Genomic DNA, 18,239 nt, shown 5'->3' with positions numbered 1-18,239 from the left:
GTGTTTTTAGAAAATGATTCAACTTAAATCAGAAACATGAGAATTATAAAGAAATATAATAAGATTGTGATTCATTCAAGGGTTTGTTTCAGTGAGGAATCTTTGTAATATTATCTTAGTGTTGCTGTTTGTGAATGTTTGAGTAAGTAGAAGTTGCTCTTGAGGAGTTTCTTCAGGATCTGTTGAGGTTTCACAAACATGAACTACAGTTAATTAAAGATGAGCAGCTTTAGTTCAGACCTTGTTAAGGCTGATCCTGAGTCTGTTGCGGTTGAAGTCCGTGTCCTCCCAGGCTTCTCCCGTCTCCCCCGTGTGCTGGACGGGCGTTTCCCCCGGAGGAGGTCGGCTGGGCGGAGCCGGCGGGGCGTTCTCCTGGTCGCTGAGATGTTCGTCCTGCAGAACATCGTCCGTGTTCTCCCGCTGAGGATCTCCAGGAACCGGGGTCACGATGGCTCTGAGGACGGAGACACAGACGATGATGTTTCACAAACAGTAACAAAACTGATTAAAGCTGCAGGCAGTGATGACCGGACCCTCTCTCCCCTTTCCCGCCCTGAAATAGCGAAATTTGCCACAACGCCACGGCCAGCAAGTTTGATGTAGGCAAAATATTTTCTTAACTTATCATCTACAATGGCTTAAGATCATAATGACTGAATTTGAAGTTGGTCAGATTAAATCTCTACGAGGAGTTCGTAAACGTACGATGCGTGAACAAATGCGAAAATGGCGCCAAAATCGCAAATTCGATTCAAAATGGCCGACTTCCTGTTGGAGTTAGGGTAGGGGTCCAACAGACTTTTTTGTGCATCTTTACATGATATATATGCGTACCAAATTTCATTCATCTACATCGATCTGGGACGAGGGGCTCAATTTTTTTTAACTTTCTAGGGGGCGCTATTGAGCCATTTTGCCACGCCCATTTCGGCGAGCCATAAAATATCAATTTTTTGCCAGGTATGATGCCTGTGCAATGTTTCGTGAGTTTTGTGGCACGTTTAGGCTGTGAAAAATGCATCTGTTTTCGTTAAATAATAATCCCTACAGATTCAATAGATTCTAATAATTATAGCTAAACTTAACTTTAACTCATTTGAAAGCCTCGTTCTTAGTCTTTCACTTTACAGCCATTTTTATTTGTCCTCCTGGCCTGTACGCTGAGTTTTTATATAATTATTTAATATTCATGTGGACATTGATGATGATGCCTTAACACTGTATTTATTTCATTAGTAGACTCAACTGTCTTCTGTCAGACTGTTAATAAACCTGCTCACTGTCTGAACTACATCCTCCACCTTGTTCTGACTTATGACATAGAAATCGAACATTTAATCATTTTTCCACAAAACTAGATTTTATCAGACTGTTACTTTATAATGTTTGAAATGTTATTATTGGACGACACACTATTAAACAAAACTGGCTCCACTAAATGTCTGATGGTCCTGTGGCTAAATTTAAGGAAGCGATTCCAGACGACTCTTATTCTTTGCTTCCCTGATGGATCTCTGCAGGCGGGGTGGGGGGGGGGGCGTTGGTTCTTACCCCACCATGGCGGCGGTCGGTCGGGTGTTGTGCTGCGGTTGGGTGGATGCGCTGGTCGACAGCGTGACGTCGCCGCCTCCCTTCTCCCAATCGAAAGGCTCGTTCTCGGTGATGATTCGCTCCTTCATGCTGTTCTCAAACACCGACATCAGCAGCTGCAGGACAGAGAGGCGTGAAGGTGACTCCGTGTGTTTGAGTGTGTGTGTGTGTGCGTTTTTCTATCCTGGCAGGGACCGCAACCTGATATATTATTACCGACTCCTGGTCCCCACAGGCACAAGCATTGAAATAAATAGCAAACAGCCTCCTGATAGGCTGGTGCAGTTTTTTTGAAAAAAAAAAGGTCCCCACAGGGTTGGTTTTCCTGACTTTGTGTACACCCCAGAGGTCACACACGGTACTGCAGTGTACGAATCTCCCCGGTGGGGACCTTTTCCTGACAAAGTGTCTAAGTGTGTATATTAGCATATTAGCTTTGTAATAGCATATTAGCTTAGCGATTAGCCCCCTGGCTAAGTGGATTATTAAATGCAGTGTTAATGGTCATGGTTTCAATCCAACATTTGTTCAAATACTGCATATGGGGCGCGCAGGTGGTCGAGTGGTTTAGAGCGCATGCCATGTACATAGCGGACCCCGGTTCAATTCCCGGCCGGCGGACCTTTCTGCATGTCACACCCCCCTCTCTCTCCCGTAATTTCCTGTCTCTCTACTTTCAAAATAAAGGCGTCTATGCCAGAGAAAATCTTTAAAAAAAATAAATAAATAAATAAATACTGCATATGAATTGTACTGTGGCTAACAGTGATGTCAATTGTATGCTAATAGGCGTTAGCATTACGGGTCCCAACGAGGGGGGTAAAATTCAGGTTTCAAATTTATTTGTGAGAGTTATTGATATTTCAAGTCATTTTTTTGTTCAAACAGAATTATGATGAATTTTGGAGTTAAAATTACGTCTATAGACCCTTTAGAAAGGGTGGAACCCAGTCAGGGGTCCCCACGAGGTAGTAAGAACGGGTAGGTGTGTGTGTCTGTGTACCTGGTAATCTGGTTTGGTGTAGTAGTCCAGGGCCAGAACATGGTCCAGGAAGATGTTGAACTCTGAAGGCATGTGTTTGAGCAGCATCCGATGGTCGTAACGCTCTTTAATCTGACCCACTTGCTCCTGGAGAATTAAAATCACTTCAGTTAACGAGGATCTATGAACTATTTAATATAAAACTGACTGGCCAATCAGAGCCTAGAACATGAACAATCAACATAAAATGAGTTCAAATTTTAATTTTCATCCAGGAATCTGCTTTTTCACTCATTTTAGCTCCGTTTGGGTCTCATCCACCTGAGAAGAATATCTGACCAATTAACTCAGAGTTTCTACTACTTCTTACTACTACTATTATACGACTATGACTATTACTACTATTAGTAGTAGTATTATTATTAGTATTACAGTAGCAGGTGAGACAGTCTGACCTTATCTTTGATCTTTCGCCATGGCAACTGCCCAACAGCGAACTCCACCAGCATGTAAAACAACGACCACAGGTCGTCATGGCGACCCATTTCCTGCAGGGACACAAACACGTTATTTTAATAAATGTCATTATTGATTATTAACTGATTAATTAAACATCAGATTCATGACATCATAAATAGTTTGATCATCAATTCTGATCCAATATTCATCTCTCACAGTGTGATTGAGGTTATTAATAAAATAATTTAACATCATATGATTGATTGTAACATTAAAAGCAGCACAGACCTTGTTTTTATGAGCGTTGACTGAAGCGTAGCGGACCGTCCCTCTGAAACCTGCCACGGTCCTCGGCTGAACACACACAACAAAACAACAAACAACTGATTTTACTACTTTCTAAAAATGTTTTTGTGCAGAAAAAACAACAAAATTAGACAAAAAATGATGTTTAGAGACTAATTATGAGGATAAAGCCTGAATATGAACAGTTTGTAAGAGTTAAAGTCAAATCAGGATCTAATTATTCTGTAATCAGGAGAAAAACATAAAAATAATCAATAATTTTGGTCAAAACTTTGTGTTCCTGATAAATAATAAATAATAAATGAATAATAAATAAATGAAAATCAAATAATGACACACACAGAAACGTCAGCAGCTCCGTCCACACAGACTAAAGATTTAAGTGGTTTCCATGGCGATCATCATCTTTAACACGGTGAGGCAGGGATGTGATGATGATGACACATTTTGGTTACTATGACAACTGGGAGATGTGAAGTAGTGTCTGAAACCTTCATATAAAAAACCAACAGTACAAAAAAAAGGTTTTTCACTTTGACTGGAGTGATTAAATTAGTTAAGGCTTTATGGTTGGCATGGCAACGGTTACCATGGTTACGCATCTCCAACCAGCATGGAGCCTCTGTTTATATTCCATGTTTGTATTATAAGAGCTGGAGACCAAAGAAAGCTCCCATTCAGTCCTGTAATGACTTCGGCTCCACTGCACATGCTCAGTAGTGTTTCTCCCCCATCGGCCCACAGACTTTACAGTGTGATGATGTCACAGGTTTCTAAAGTCGATTTTCTTGTCTTAAGGAAAGTTTTACACATATAAAACCTCCATGGATCAAATGTTAAGAGCATTAAGAGTCAGAATTGATCCTGTCAGCAGTTTTATAGACGTCTACGAGGAAAATTCTGTTTGGGCCACAGCTGCAATACCAAGAGTGACCACTGGGGCGGCGCTATATCAGCTCTTATAATACATTCATGGTTTATTCATATAAAAGTGTGTTGAACATTACTACACATTTTGGGTATGTAGAGCAAAGTACGGATACAACAACACAAAGTTGACTTGTGTCTGATTTATTAATGTTTTTAGTGTTTTTATGAGGGTTAAATGTAAAGAACAGTTCACAGTCAGGTTTTCCTCTCTGTAATCATTCCTCCTGTTCATACTGACTGTTAAAGGATCTCCTTCAGTGATGGACGACTGTATCACAGTGTTTCCACACAGTCATTTAAAGTAGATGATCAGCTTCTATTGAGCTTCATCAGTCTGAGTTATTATTGTTAGTCATATCAATGATATCTGACACATTTACTGAGTGGAAACTACATGGAGGAGGAGTACTTTATGTAGTAATAGTAGTACTTTATGTAGTAGTAGTAGTAGTAGTAGTAGTAGTATTAGTACTATTAGTAGTAGTGCTTTATGTAGTAGTAGTAGTAGTAGTAGTATTAGTACTATTAGTAGTAGTACTTGTTAGGGAATTTTCCATCATTAATATGCACTGGGTCAAACTAGGCTACATCAAATCTTGGTTTAGACCAGTGGTCTCCAACCCTGCTCCTGGAGAGCTACTGCCCTGCATGTTTTAGGTATCTCCTCACTCTAACTCGTTATCAAGCAGCGGAGGCTCGTCAAAGGGCTTGATAACGAGTTGATTATTAGAATCAGGTGTGTTAGAGTGAGGAGATACCTAAAACATGCAGGGCAGTAGCTCTCCAGGAGCAGGGTTGGAGACCACTGGTTTAGACACTGTCTCCCCTTGAGATAGTGCTGAGCAGTGAGTTTGATCCTTTTGGGGAAAACAGGAGGCGTTCTGATAGTGTTGCTATAGCAACCGAGGTCAGATATGTGCTTGACTGTTTTCCCTGAATGGGGTAAAGGTAACTGGAGTCAGAGGTTTGATATAGTGTTGGATGGAGGTGAAAGGTCCTGAGTGTCTTTAGACCAGTAGATGTATATTGTAGATGTGTTGGATCTGCCCATATTTGGGCATTGGCTCAACCTGTGCCATTATCTGTGTGGTTTAAAGTCCTGGAAGACGGAAACTACAGAACTGAATGAGCATCACAACATAACGTTTACTGATCATTCATTTGCCAAGTAAATAAACCTTTTCAATACAAGACATCCTGGACTCCTGTCTACTCTCTCCATTGACTATGGGCTGCATAATTACAATCTTTAACAGTGCTGTTAGTAGTAGTACTAATAGTAGTAGTAGTAGTACTTTATGGAGTAGTAACAGTAGTAGCATTTACAGTCTTTTTAGCATCAGATTCCCTCTTAGTGTTTCCCTGTTGAGCTGTGGTGGAAGTATAGTATATATAAAAACACTTTAACGTTAATATAACATGTCTGGTTCTCGTCACTATCAGTGTTTCTCCAGATTGTTTCAGTGTCGTCGTGTTGAGTCGTGCTGAGAGAAGCTGAGAGAAGCTGAGAGGAGCTGGCAGGCTGTGAGTGTTTTTCCATCACACAGCAGGTTAAAGAAGTCGGAGGTTTTGGCCATTTGCAGAAAATGCAGCAAAAGTCTTTTGTCTGCAGCTCTTCTTCATCATCATCATCATCATCATCATCATCATCATCATCAACAACACTGTGGCTGGTTCTGCTTTTATTATTCCAACAAAAATGTCAGACTGATTCACTGCAGACCTTTTTTATATCGGTCTAACACCTAACATACTGTTCACTAATGCCTTCTTCTTTTTTTTTAAATTTGATGACTTCTCCTAACGTGGCCCAAAATGCACAAAAATGAAATTTTTTAAATGTTATATTTTGTATAGATGCTACAAATGTTTGTCCATTGATGCTGTTCTGGGTCAGATTATCTCCGTATCTATTGACATGTGTTTTAGTGAAATGAATAGTTAATAGTTTTTGTTGATTTAAGACACTTTTAAAAAAATGTGTTCGGATCACTTTTATTTTGGCGGTCGGCTGCTGATGCTGCTGCTGTGACCCTCCCCACCCCTTCCCCCCATCCCCCTCTGTTGCTATAGAAACCACTCACATCCCTGGGTAACCATGGAGATGATGGAGAAACGGGGAGGCATGCACGTCAAAATCATAAGTCCAAAGGAAACTGTAAGAAACACAAAAAACAAAAAAACCCACTGAAACATAAAAAAAGGAAATAAAACATAAAAAACTGAAACATCACAAAACAGAAATTATTGATAACAGAACTGATGATTGGTGATCAATACAGTCATGCAGAATCTCACTGAGGTAATAAAGTTAAAGCTTCAACCCGAGTTAACACATGATCTGACATTTTAAAGACAAAATGATTAAACAGAAGATTAAAGAGCATAGAACTAATCGTTAGTTGATTATTTTATCTATAAAATGTCAGAAAATAATGAAGAATGCTTATTTTAAAGACTATGTAAAGTGAATTCAGATATTTTCTTCTAAACACATTAAGTAGGTCATAAATGTATTTCTAAAAAAAGGTGTAAAAAGCATTTCAACCATTTAGATTTGAATTGTGGAGCTAGGCTTAGTATAAACCCGACCTGCTGCTGTAGAGGTATAAATACATTCAGCGCACACTACTACTACTACAGTCTACAGTTAGCCAGTTAGCTGAGCTAGCTGCTGAGCTAACCGCCAAGTTAGCCACTGAGCTAGCCGCTGAGTTAGCCGCCGAGCTAACCGCCGAGTTAGCCACTGAGCTAGCAGCAGGAAGCTCTCAGACCTAGCGTCCATGTTTCTGGTAGAGGTGGTGACTTTGATTGACAGGTGATACTTGGTAGGGGGCGGGGCTTCAGCGGACTCGGCGGCCACTCCCACAGCGTTTGGGAGCAGAGAAATAGGCAGACTTTTACACAACTTTGAAGCCTAATTTCATATATTTGCCGATTTTTTAAATCATTCATATTTGGCAGGGTGGTTAACAACACACTTTTCTGTGGTATGTCAAACTCAGAACACATATTTATTTTTACTTTACAGGGACTTTAAATAAAGTTGTGTTTTAGCTTCACACCTCCAAATATTATGGCGCTTTTCCATTATACAGTTCTAGCATGACTCGATCTGCTCTGCCGAGGTTCCAAGCCGCCGGCCACTGATTGGTCAGAGAGTCGCTGGAAGAGTCATGAGCCGTCCCACACAAGAATCAAACCCGGCATATTTAAATACCAACAACAGCGTTACAGAGATTAGTTTCTCTTCTCTTGCTTTGTGTGAGACAGAAAGCCTCATACAGCAGCAAGTACACCATCGCCTCCATTGTTTATGTGTTTGTGAGTTTAATGCAGCGTTGCTATGACGACCCCGCTCATGTTCAGGAGGAACTATAGTAATGGAAAAGGTTCCTGGTACCAAAACCCAGTAGAGTCAAGTAGAGCTAGAACTGTATAATGGAAAAAGCTCCTTTAGTGAACCTCCTGCATCCTCATATGGAGACATTATGCTTTTTACCCTTTTTGAGCCACCTAGTGGTCACAAACACACATTACAGAGTAAAAACGAGATCTTGGCCGAGTCCATAATCAGCTGATCTCCAGATAAAAAGTGGAGCAGGATGAAAGTGTTTATTAATGTTAAATAATGTAGTTTTAATATGTTGTGTGACAGAAACAAAATGACTTCCTGGGAAAACAGAACCTGGAATTTTATCTTCACAAACAAAATGTGATTAAAAGCCACAAAAATGCAGGAAATTAATGCAGTGAGTAACATGATGTTGCTATGAGGGTGAAGTGTGCTCAGAGCTTCTGGCTGCAGGCATTTAAACATGACTCATAATCTATACTCTATATTAATATTCTGAGTCTCTACTGGAATAAAAACTCCTTATTTATCTTCTACTGGTCCTTTATGCAGCCGCTCAGTTCAGCCTCTGTCTATTAACAGGCCGTTTTAGCTCCTGTCTCTTTAAGAGCCCCCCCCCCCACCCCCTCTCCCTCTCCACTCTGCTGTGATTGGTCGAATAAACTCCAGGAATAAACGAGTTAATGAGAGCTCGACAGTCTTCCTGTCTGATGTCAGAAAGGACGAGATGGAGGGATGAAGATCGATGAGGAGAGCAGAGGGGAGGGGTGGAAGAAGAGGAGAGAGAGCTGAGTCAGCTGAAGAGAGAGAGAGAGAGATGGAGAGAGAGAGAGACAGAGAGAGAGAAAGAGAGAGAGAGAGAGGGAGAGAGACAGAGAGAGAGAGAGACAGAGAGAGAAAGTGAGAGAGAGAGACAGAGAGAGTGAGAGAGAGACAGAGAGAGAGATGGAGAAAGTGAGAGAGAGAGGAAGCCTGAGGTCTCTCGCCCACTGACGCATGAAACAGCATCAAATATTCATCTGACTGCTGCAACAGTAGAAACTACTGCAGGAAGAGGAGGAGGAGGAGGAAGAGGGGGAGGAGGAGGAGGAGGGGGAGGAAGAGGGGGAGGAAGAAGAGGAGGAGGAGGAAGAGAAGGAGGAGGAAGAGGAGGGGGAGGAGGAGGAAGAGGAGGAGGAGGAGGAGGAAGAGGAGGAAGGTGACAGTAATGGAAGCAGCTCTATGATCTATAAATAGCTCCGTGTTCAGTCTAATAGAGAGACAGAATGAAAGAGAGGAAAAGAAAGAAAGAGAGAGAGAGAGAGAGAGAGGCAGCAGCTGAGAGTGAAACTACAGAGACCAGCAGACTCTGATTATTGATTATTGATTATTGATTATTAACCAATAAAACCATCCAAACTTTCCTCCATTAAAAACTCATCATGCAGCTTCAGGATCAATAACTGATAGTAACTGACCAATCACAGGGACTAGTTATTGATCTAGTTATTGATCTAGTTATTGATCGGTGCTCACAGACAGCAGGAAGCTCAGTGGGACTAATGTTGGTGCATTGCAGCAAACACACCTCGCTGCTCTGATATTACTCCGTTCATAAGAAGCAACAAATATACAATAAAATAATCAATTAAAAACACTTTAAACACTAAAACTTCTGAGTTACTGAAACGTTTTATCGTCTTTTTTATTCTATTGTATCGATTTTATTCGTCTGTTTATTTTGTCTTTTAATCTTTTTTTAATCTAATTTATTTATTATTTATATATTTTTTATTTTGTATTTACTTGTTTTTTTAATCTACTTTAAACTAGTTTTATATAGTTACTTATTTATTTAATTATTTTATTTTTTTACTTTTTTAAAAACTTATTCTATTTAAATTTTTTAAACATTTTTTACATGTTATAACAAGATTTCAATCCTGTTTAATGAGATATATTTTATCTTATTTTATTATAACAACATAATAAATTTGACTGTTATACTTATTATATCCTGGAATTAAATTTGTATTACTTAGTTTTACTTTTAATACACAGAAAACATTTATCCTGTTTATATAATGTTGGTAAAACAATAAATATTCATATTAAAAACAAATAAAACAAATAAACAAAATAAACGAGGTTAATGTGACTGATTAATGATGAATGGAAGTAAAACACATAATGATCCGGCCCATATGCCATCATCCATCGTGATGTTCAGAGACAGTTTGTCGATAAAGTTTCTTACCGGTCGGACCTCTCCGGTGGTGTTTGTGTACTGACGAGCCAGACCGAAGTCCAGCATGTAGCACTTCCTGTATGTGGAGGGAAGCCGACCCATCGCAAAGTTCGACTGCAGGAAGAAAAAAACCACAAAGATTAAAGAAAAATAACAAAAAGTGAAAACACATTTATCTGCTGACCCTTTGGAGGGGCCCCACCCCTAGGTTGGGAACCACTGGACTAAACTAGCTAACTGTATATAAAGTAGTGTAAACTAGCTCCACCTCCAGCAGCTACAACAGTAACATGCTGCTCTAACACTGATGCTTCACTATTAATAATCTAATGATGTCATAATAATAATATATCAGTCAGAGGACCAAACCACTACTTTACTGTAATACTGCATACTACATCACTATAATACTGCAGTACTTTTACTGTAATACTGCATACTACATCACTCATAATACTGCAGTACTTTACTGTAATACTGCATACTACATCACTATAATACTGCAGTACTTTACTGTAATACTGCATACTACATCACTATAATACTGCAGTACTTTACTGTAATACTGCATACTACATCACTATAATACTGCAGTACTTTACTGTAATACTGCATACTACATCACTATAATACTGCAGTACTTTACTGTAATACTGCATACTACATCACTATAATACTGCAGTACTTTTACTGTAATACTGCATACTACATCACTATAATACTGCAGTACTTTACTGTAATACTGCATACTACATCACTATAATACTGCAGTACTTTTACTGTAATACTGCATACTACATCACTATAATACTGCAGTACTTTACTGTAATACTGCATACTACATCACTCATAATACTGCAGTACTTTACTGTAATACTGCATACTACATCACTATAATACTGCAGTACTTTACTGTAATACTGCATACTACATCACTCATAATACTGCAGTACTTTACTGTAATACTGCATACTACATCACTATAATACTGCAGTACTTTACTGTAATACTGCATACTACATCACTCATAATACTGCAGTACTTTTACTGTAATACTGCATACTACATCACTCATAATACTGCAGTACTTTTACTTGTAATAGAGTACTGATGCAGTTTTTCTTTAACATGAAATTAAAACTCATTTTATAAATCTTTCTTTCTTTTTTGTTTTTCTAACCTTCTTATTTTTACTTCAACCGATCTGTAAAATCTAATTTATTTCTTGATTTGCAGACGATGTGCTGATTTATTCTACTGTTAATAAAACCAGTAACTGAAGAGAAAAAGATGTTTCAGACTGAACTGAGTCTCTGACCTTCATCAGTGTTTATATTTATCCTCCAGCTTTTGTTCCACTTCTGCTCATTAACATGTAAATATATTTAACATCGTCTCTAACACAGAAAAAAACCTGAACGTTATAATTCATGTAAAATCCTGCAGACGAGAAGCTTCCTCTCGCTGCATTAATAATATTAAAACTTTTGACATAAATTGCTTTTCACCATCTTTAATCCTTTAAGTCATTTTAGGTTGTAAACATTGAGTTTAAAACACTGAATTAAGTCTGATTGTGAACATTTGCACAAATTAAATGGTGTAAAATCAGTTTATATAAGAAGTAAAACACTGCAAACTATTTAAATTTACATTATTTCTCTGCTGAGACGTTTTTAGAAACCAGCTTTTAATTATTTTGTATTTAAAGTAACTCAACTTCCTCCCTCCTGTCCTTCCTTCTTCCTTCCTTCCTTCCTTCTTCCTCCCTTCCTTCCTTGACTCGAGGACAACAGGAGGGTTAAACTGATAATAAACTTTCCTCTTATTTAACTCGTCTACTTCCTGTTTATATCTAATGATTCATGTTTTTATTCCCACAGTCACAGCGTCTTCATCTATAAGCAGCCCTCCATCCCCCTTTCTTCCTTGCTTCTGTCCTCCCTCCCTCCCTCCTTCTGTCCTTCCTTCCTTCCTTTCCTTCCTCCCTCCCTCCTTCTCTCTTTCTTTCCTCCCCCCTACCTTCCTCCCTTCCTTCTTTCCTCCCTCCCTCCTTCCTACCTTCCTTCTTTCCTCCGTCTGTCCTTTCTCCTTCCTTCCTCCCTCCTTTCCTTCCTTCTGTCCTTCCCTCCTTCCTCCCTCTTTCCTTCCTTCTTCCTTCCTCCCTCCCTCCTTTCCTTCCTTCTTCCGCCTTTCCTTCCTTCTTCCATCCTCCCCTCCTCCCTCCCTTCCCTCTTCCATCCTTCCATCCTCCCTCCCTCCTTTCCCTCCTCCCTCCTTCCCTCTTTTCCTTCCTTCTTCCTCCCTTCCTTCCTTGACTCGAGGACAACAGGAGGGTTAAACTGATGATAAACTTTCTTCTTATTTAACTCGTCTACTTCCTGTTTATATCTAATGATTCATGTTTTTATTCCCACAGTCACAGCGTCTTCATCTATAAGCAGCGGTAGAGTTCCTTCCTTCGTACCGGTTTGATGTCGCGGTGCAGGAAGCCCACTGAGTGAATGGCTTCGATGGACTCCAGGATCTGCTTGCCGAGCCGCAGCGTGGTGCTCATAGTGAAGGTTCCTCTGGGTTGACTCCTCCGCAGGTCGGCCAGGTTTCTACCCTGAAAACACACAAACACCTTCGTTTAGTTCCTGAACAAAGATTAAGATAAGTTTAAGCTTCCTGTCGTCCTCCCGTTGTCCCCGTCTGTTCTGACTGTTCCTTCTTTCCTCCCTTACTTCCTTCTGTATGTCATTCCTTCCTCCCTCCTTCTTTCCTTCCCTCATTCCTTCCTTTCCTTCCCCCCTTCCTTCTTTCCTCCCTCCCTCCTTCTCTCTTTCTTTCCTCCCCCCTTCCTTCTGTCTTCTGTTCTTCTTTCCTTTCTCCCTCCCTCCTACCTTCCTTCCTTCTTTCCTCTGTCCTTTCTTCCTTTCCTTCCTCCCTTCCTTCTTTCCTTTCCTCCCTTCCTTCTTCCCTCCTTTCCATCCTTCACTCCTTACTTTCCTTCCTTCTTCCTCCCTTCCTTCCTTCCTCCCTCCTTTCCTTCTTCATCCCTTCCTCCCTTCCTTCCTTCCTCCCTCCTTTCCTTCCTTCTTCCTCCCTCCTTTCCTTCTTCATCCCTTCCTCCCTTCCTTCCTTCCTCCCTCCTTTCCTTCCTTCCTGCTGAAACAACTGAATTTTTCTATGAATTTAAAACAACCAAAATATACTGTAACTATTTAAATCTGTACTGTAAATATTGTTATTGATTTACTTTAACTAATCACTATGTTAATTATTTTTTATGTTGTATTACTGCGTTAAAAAAAACAGAAAACAACACAAGTTTAAACCAGGTTGATTTCATTGATTAAACTTTGCAGCACGTTTGAATCTGAACGAGAACATTTGGCTGCAGTTAAACCTGCTGCTAACCGCTAACTGCTATCCTGAGATCTGATCAATGAGCCGACAGGTAAAGTCTGTTTAACGTCCAGATATCTGCAGGCTGCAGAGCAAAACTAACACAAATTAATCCTAAAACTAAAAATCATCAGAATTGACGTTATTGCTGTTATTTGCTGTCGAGTCGAATCTGTACGACTCAATAAAAAGGTCCAAGTGTTTCCATCACTTTATAAAGTCCTCTGAAACTTTTATTATTTTATAACTAATTTCTCTATCTTCTTGTTTCTCATTTTTCTTTATCTTCATGTTTTTTTTTTATCTCTTATAATAGTCTTATAATGTTATATATATGTAGTTGCAACCAAAATTATTCAACCCCAATTACATTTTATGTTTATTGGCAAAATTTAAAATTTTTCAGGTTTTTGCAATAAACAAATTACACAAGAACAGTTTAAATAGTTAAATAGAAATAATATTACAAGGATTTTATCCAAATTCAACAATAAATCCTGCTTTCAATGACTACTGCAGTTTCAGAAATATTCACCCCCCTGAATAGAATTCCTCATAAGAGCACACATTTGCAAATCAGGTGTGGTCTAAACCACACCTGATGCAACATGTTAAGGGCTTCATTAGTTGCATCAGGTTTGCTTGAGATGAAACCCCTCAAATACCTGGACTGTTGACGGTGACGTTTCATTGCATGTTAGAAATATGGCTGAGTCAAAGGAATTGTCCAAAACATTCAGAGAAAAGATCATTGCCTTGCACAAACAAGGAGAAGGATACAAAAAGATAGCAAAGGCACTGAATGTTCCTAGAGATACAGTTGGAAGCATAGTTCACAAATTTAAAGTTAAAGGAACAGTGGCTGCACTACCTGGACGTGGCAGAAAAAGGAAGCTATTAACGGCTGCCACCAGATTCCTGAGGAGGCAGGTGGTCAAAAACACTCGACTGACTGCAAAAGACCTGCAAGAGGTTTCTGTTTCAACAGTAAGGTGCATACTAAACGCTGAAGGGCTCCATGCCCGTACTCCAAGACGTACACCACTACTGACCCAAAAGCACAAGAAAGGTCGGCTCCAATTTGCTCAAAACTATATAAATAAGCCAAAGAGGTTTTGGGATTCTGTTCTGTCGAGGGATGAGACAAAACTGGAACTTTTCGGGCCTATGGATCAGTGGTATGTCTGGAGGAGGAAGAATGAAGCATACGCTCAAAAGAACACCCTGCCTACAGTGAAGCATGGCGGTGGCTCAGAGATGCTCTGGGGCTGGAAACCTGCAGCGTATGGAGGGCAAGAAGGATTCAATCAAGTATCAGGAAATCCTGGGAGAAAATGTCATGCCGTCTGTGAGGAAGCTGAAGCTTGGGCGTCATTGGACCTTCCAACAGGACAGTCATCCCAAGCATACCTCAAAGTCCACCAAAGCTTGGTTTCAGAAGAAGTCCTGGAAGATACTAGAGTGGCCATCACAGTCGCCTGACTTAAAAATCCCATTGAAAATCTCTGTTGGGATTTGAAAAAGGTTGCAGCACAAACCCAAGAATATTAGTGAACTGAAGGCCTTTGCCCATGAGGAAGGGGCCAAGATCCCTTAGGACCGCTGCCAGAGGCTGGTATGTGGCTATGCATCATGTTTGCAGCAGGTCATAACAGCAAAAGGGTGCTCTACTATGTTCTAAAGATGCTTGTCATGAAGGGGTTGAATAATTTTGAGACTGCAGTAGTCATTAAAAGTGGCATTTTGTGTTGAATTTGGAGAAAACACTTGTGATATTAGTTGTGTTGAGCTATTTAAATTGTTCTTGTTTGATTTGTTTATTGCAAACAGCTGCTAGTTTGTACATTTTGCCAATAAACCTTATTTGCAGTGGGGGTTGGATTCACTTTGATTGCAACTGTATATAATGTCTGCCAACTCACAGCTGCTAATATGCAATATCGTCCACATTCAGACTGACCTGCAGCTGCATCACCACATAGTTGAATTTGTCGTTTCTCCCGCAGCCGATGAATTTACAGACGTGATTTTTACCTGAAAAGTAAGAAAAAAAAACTTAGTTAGTTCAAAGTATGTTAATGCTGAACAACATCTGACACACAAAGAACTCATAATGCATCACAGCAGCAGAGGATTGTTTCAGTGAGAGGAGAAAATAAAACAAGTAAAGTGAAAGTTAATCAATGAAGAACAGACAAACAACAGCTGGACCCTCTTCGCTCTCACCCTGCAGCTTCTTCAGAACCGCCACCTCCATCTTCAGCACCTGTTTGGGCTGCTGAGCCGACTCCACCTTCAGCGCCACGTTCTCCCGCGTCAGCAGGTCCAAAGCCTCGTAGATCTCCCCGAACCCGCCACCGCCGATCTTCTTCAGCTGAGAAGAGAGACAAAGGAGGAGAGGAGACGAGGAGACGAGGAGAAGAGGAGGAGAGGAGGGAACCAATCAGACACCAGAATAATCACTGATAACCAATCATCTGTTTACTCTTTACATCAGTTCCTCTTGATTATTATTGTAGATACTATAGACACATCTTTTTGTCTATTTTATATTTTATCTTTATTACTTACGACCTCTCTGTTGGTGTGGTTTAAAATCTCTCTGTCTATTGTATGTTTGTGTTGTTTGAACATATTCTGTTCTTTATAAACTTATCATTTTATATTTCGCAGTGAATCTCCTCCTCCGCTTTATGGAGCTTTATAGTTGAGTTTCATCTCACTGACAGAGAAGTATCTTATAGAAATATATGTTATAGTTTAAGTTGCAGAGTCTCTGATAATAAAACATGATATCAATAGTCAGTCGGTCCTCTCGACTACATAAAGACGTGTTTGAGTGTGTAGAAGCTCAATGAGGACAGTTAATTGATCAGTGAAGTGCAAACAGCCTGCGGCCTCCACGCTGCGAGCTGATTGGTTCAGACAGAAACTGCATTACGCAACTTCTAATTTCAGACCAAAAAAAATGAAAGAGAGAAAGAAGCTCAAAGAACCACAGATGTGATTTTACTGGTATTAACCCTTTAACCTTTGTGTCGTCCTCCCGGGTCAAATTGACACCGTTTGTTTTGACTTTCCTCCCGTTCTTCCTTCCTTCCTTCCTCCCTTCCTTCTTTCCTTCCTTCCTCCCTCCCTCCTTCCCCCTCTTCCTTCCTTCCTCCCTCGTTTCCTTCCTTCTTCCTTCCTCCTTTCCGTCCTTCTTCCTCCCTTCCTTCTTTCCTCCGTCCTCCCTTCCTTCTTTCCTTTCCTCCCTTCCTCCCTCCTTTCCTTCCTTCTTCCTTCCCCCTTTACTTCCTTCCTTCCTTCCTCCCTCCCTACCTCCTTCCTTCCCTCCTTCTTTCCTCCCACCTTTCCTTCCTTCTTCCTTCCTTCCTCCTTTCCTTCCTTCCTCCCTTCCTTCCAGGAGGGTTAAATGTCGTCATCAGACAACTTAGAGAGAAGATCGTAATGTCCTCATACGAGGGGGGGGGGGGGGGGGGGGGTTGATTCATTTAGTAAATTCTCTTTATCTCATCAGCCTGTCCAAACACTAAAAACCCAGATAAGAGAAGCTCCTCTCCTTCAGTTATTAACTCACAGCACTTACAGAAGCCTGCAGACACGACTCAGGGCTGAAAAACATCTCTCACCTCATATTTTATTTATTTACAGATAATTCTCCAACTAAGAGGAAACTAAGATCGTCTTTCAAACTTAATGGAGAAGACAGCAGCAGCTCTTTGTGGTAAAGATCCAAATACAATGTGATTTATTGAGTTTAAAGGTTCACTGTTAACTATAGTTTGTCATAAAGTATCAGGTCACTATCGAAGTGGACCATTAACCCTTTATGTACTGTTCATATTCTGACTCATATTTAGTCTCTACACCAATTTACATTCATAAATTCCTCATCAGTCATTAATTAATCCTTAATGAAGCTGTCAGAGAATAAACAAAGTGTTTATCTATTTATTTATGGATAAAAATAGACTATGAAGAATACAATGATTTTTGCACAATTAAAAAATTATGCATTTTATTTCCATTTTTTGTATATTCTGCATCACATTCAGGCGGGGAGCTCTGGTCCTCTGAAATGAGGCCAATGAGGAAGTAACTTAAACTGCATTCTATCAAAAGGCCACCAGGGGGCGACCGTTTTGGTGTCAAAAGGACTTCCGTCTCTATACAAGTCAATGGAGAGTTCACCAACTTCTCACTTGATTTCTAACCTCAGTAAACGTTTTCAAAATGTGTTTATGGTCTCAATCGCTAGTTTAAAGCCTTCTTCAATGCAGTATGATGTTCATTTGGGACATTTTGGCCTCCCTGATTTTATATGTGATGATAAAGCAGGGTATGCATCAGGGCGTGGCTACGTGGTGATTGACAGGTTGATTGGTTCACAGGTTCAGGAGGGCGCCTCATGCTCCTCCTGATGCCCATATAAGTAGAATCCCTGTTTTTATTTTCCCCAGCATGCACCTGAAATGTTCAAGATGGCGCTGCTCAGATCCGATACTATTGGCCTCCGAGCAGCAGTCCACAAACCAATGGGTGACGTCACGGATGTAACGTCCATTTCTTATATACAATCTATGATCAGGACTGTGAAGTAAACGTGTGACATGTGTTGGCGGTGTTTCCCGCTGACTCACCACTTTCCATCGGTCTTTGACCATGCAGTTTGGCGGCAGGATGTCGGCCTGCTCGGACGTCCCGTTCATGTTGGCGTTGTCCTGGAGGCCGGGGACTAGGCACTGCATCTGCCAGCCAGACAGAACACGAGCAGCTCCCAGCTTAAACGAGCCATTTATCTGAGAGGGAGGGGGGGGCACAAGAGAGGAGGGAGGGGGGGAGGGGAGGAAAGAAGAGTCAGTCCATTTCAAACATGATGCTGGTGCTGGGAGGCTCCCAGTCGACCCTCAGCCCTGTGCAGAGTAACAACAGGCATTAGAGATGGCTGGCTGCCATTACAAGCCATTCTTCAGTTGGATCAGGCTACAGGCTGGTGG

General features: G+C 40.6%; 1 protein-coding gene across 1 annotated transcript in view; it reads right to left on the bottom strand.

The window, feature by feature from the left end:
• ttbk1a (tau tubulin kinase 1a) overlaps positions 1–18,035 on the bottom strand; it is a 40,508-nt gene extending 22,473 nt beyond the window's left edge. The window contains exons 1-10 of the mRNA XM_062438461.1: positions 17,883–18,035; positions 15,466–15,613; positions 15,200–15,273; positions 12,317–12,457; positions 9,859–9,963; positions 3,320–3,385; positions 3,028–3,120; positions 2,594–2,719; positions 1,552–1,706; positions 241–454 (exon numbers count right to left, since the gene is read on the bottom strand). Coding sequence (XP_062294445.1) covers positions 241–454; positions 1,552–1,706; positions 2,594–2,719; positions 3,028–3,120; positions 3,320–3,385; positions 9,859–9,963; positions 12,317–12,457; positions 15,200–15,273; positions 15,466–15,613; positions 17,883–17,990 — 1,230 coding nt within the window. The 5' untranslated portion in view covers positions 17,991–18,035. The remainder of the gene's footprint in view (positions 1–240; positions 455–1,551; positions 1,707–2,593; positions 2,720–3,027; positions 3,121–3,319; positions 3,386–9,858; positions 9,964–12,316; positions 12,458–15,199; positions 15,274–15,465; positions 15,614–17,882) is intronic.
• Positions 18,036–18,239: the final 204 nt, after the last annotated feature.

Source organism: Scomber scombrus, chromosome 2, assembly GCF_963691925.1.
Source record: "Scomber scombrus chromosome 2, fScoSco1.1, whole genome shotgun sequence".
Lineage (NCBI taxonomy): Eukaryota > Metazoa > Chordata > Actinopteri > Scombriformes > Scombridae > Scomber > Scomber scombrus.
The sequence above is the reverse complement of the archived record's forward strand: the minus strand, read 5'-3'. Positions and strand labels throughout refer to the sequence as shown.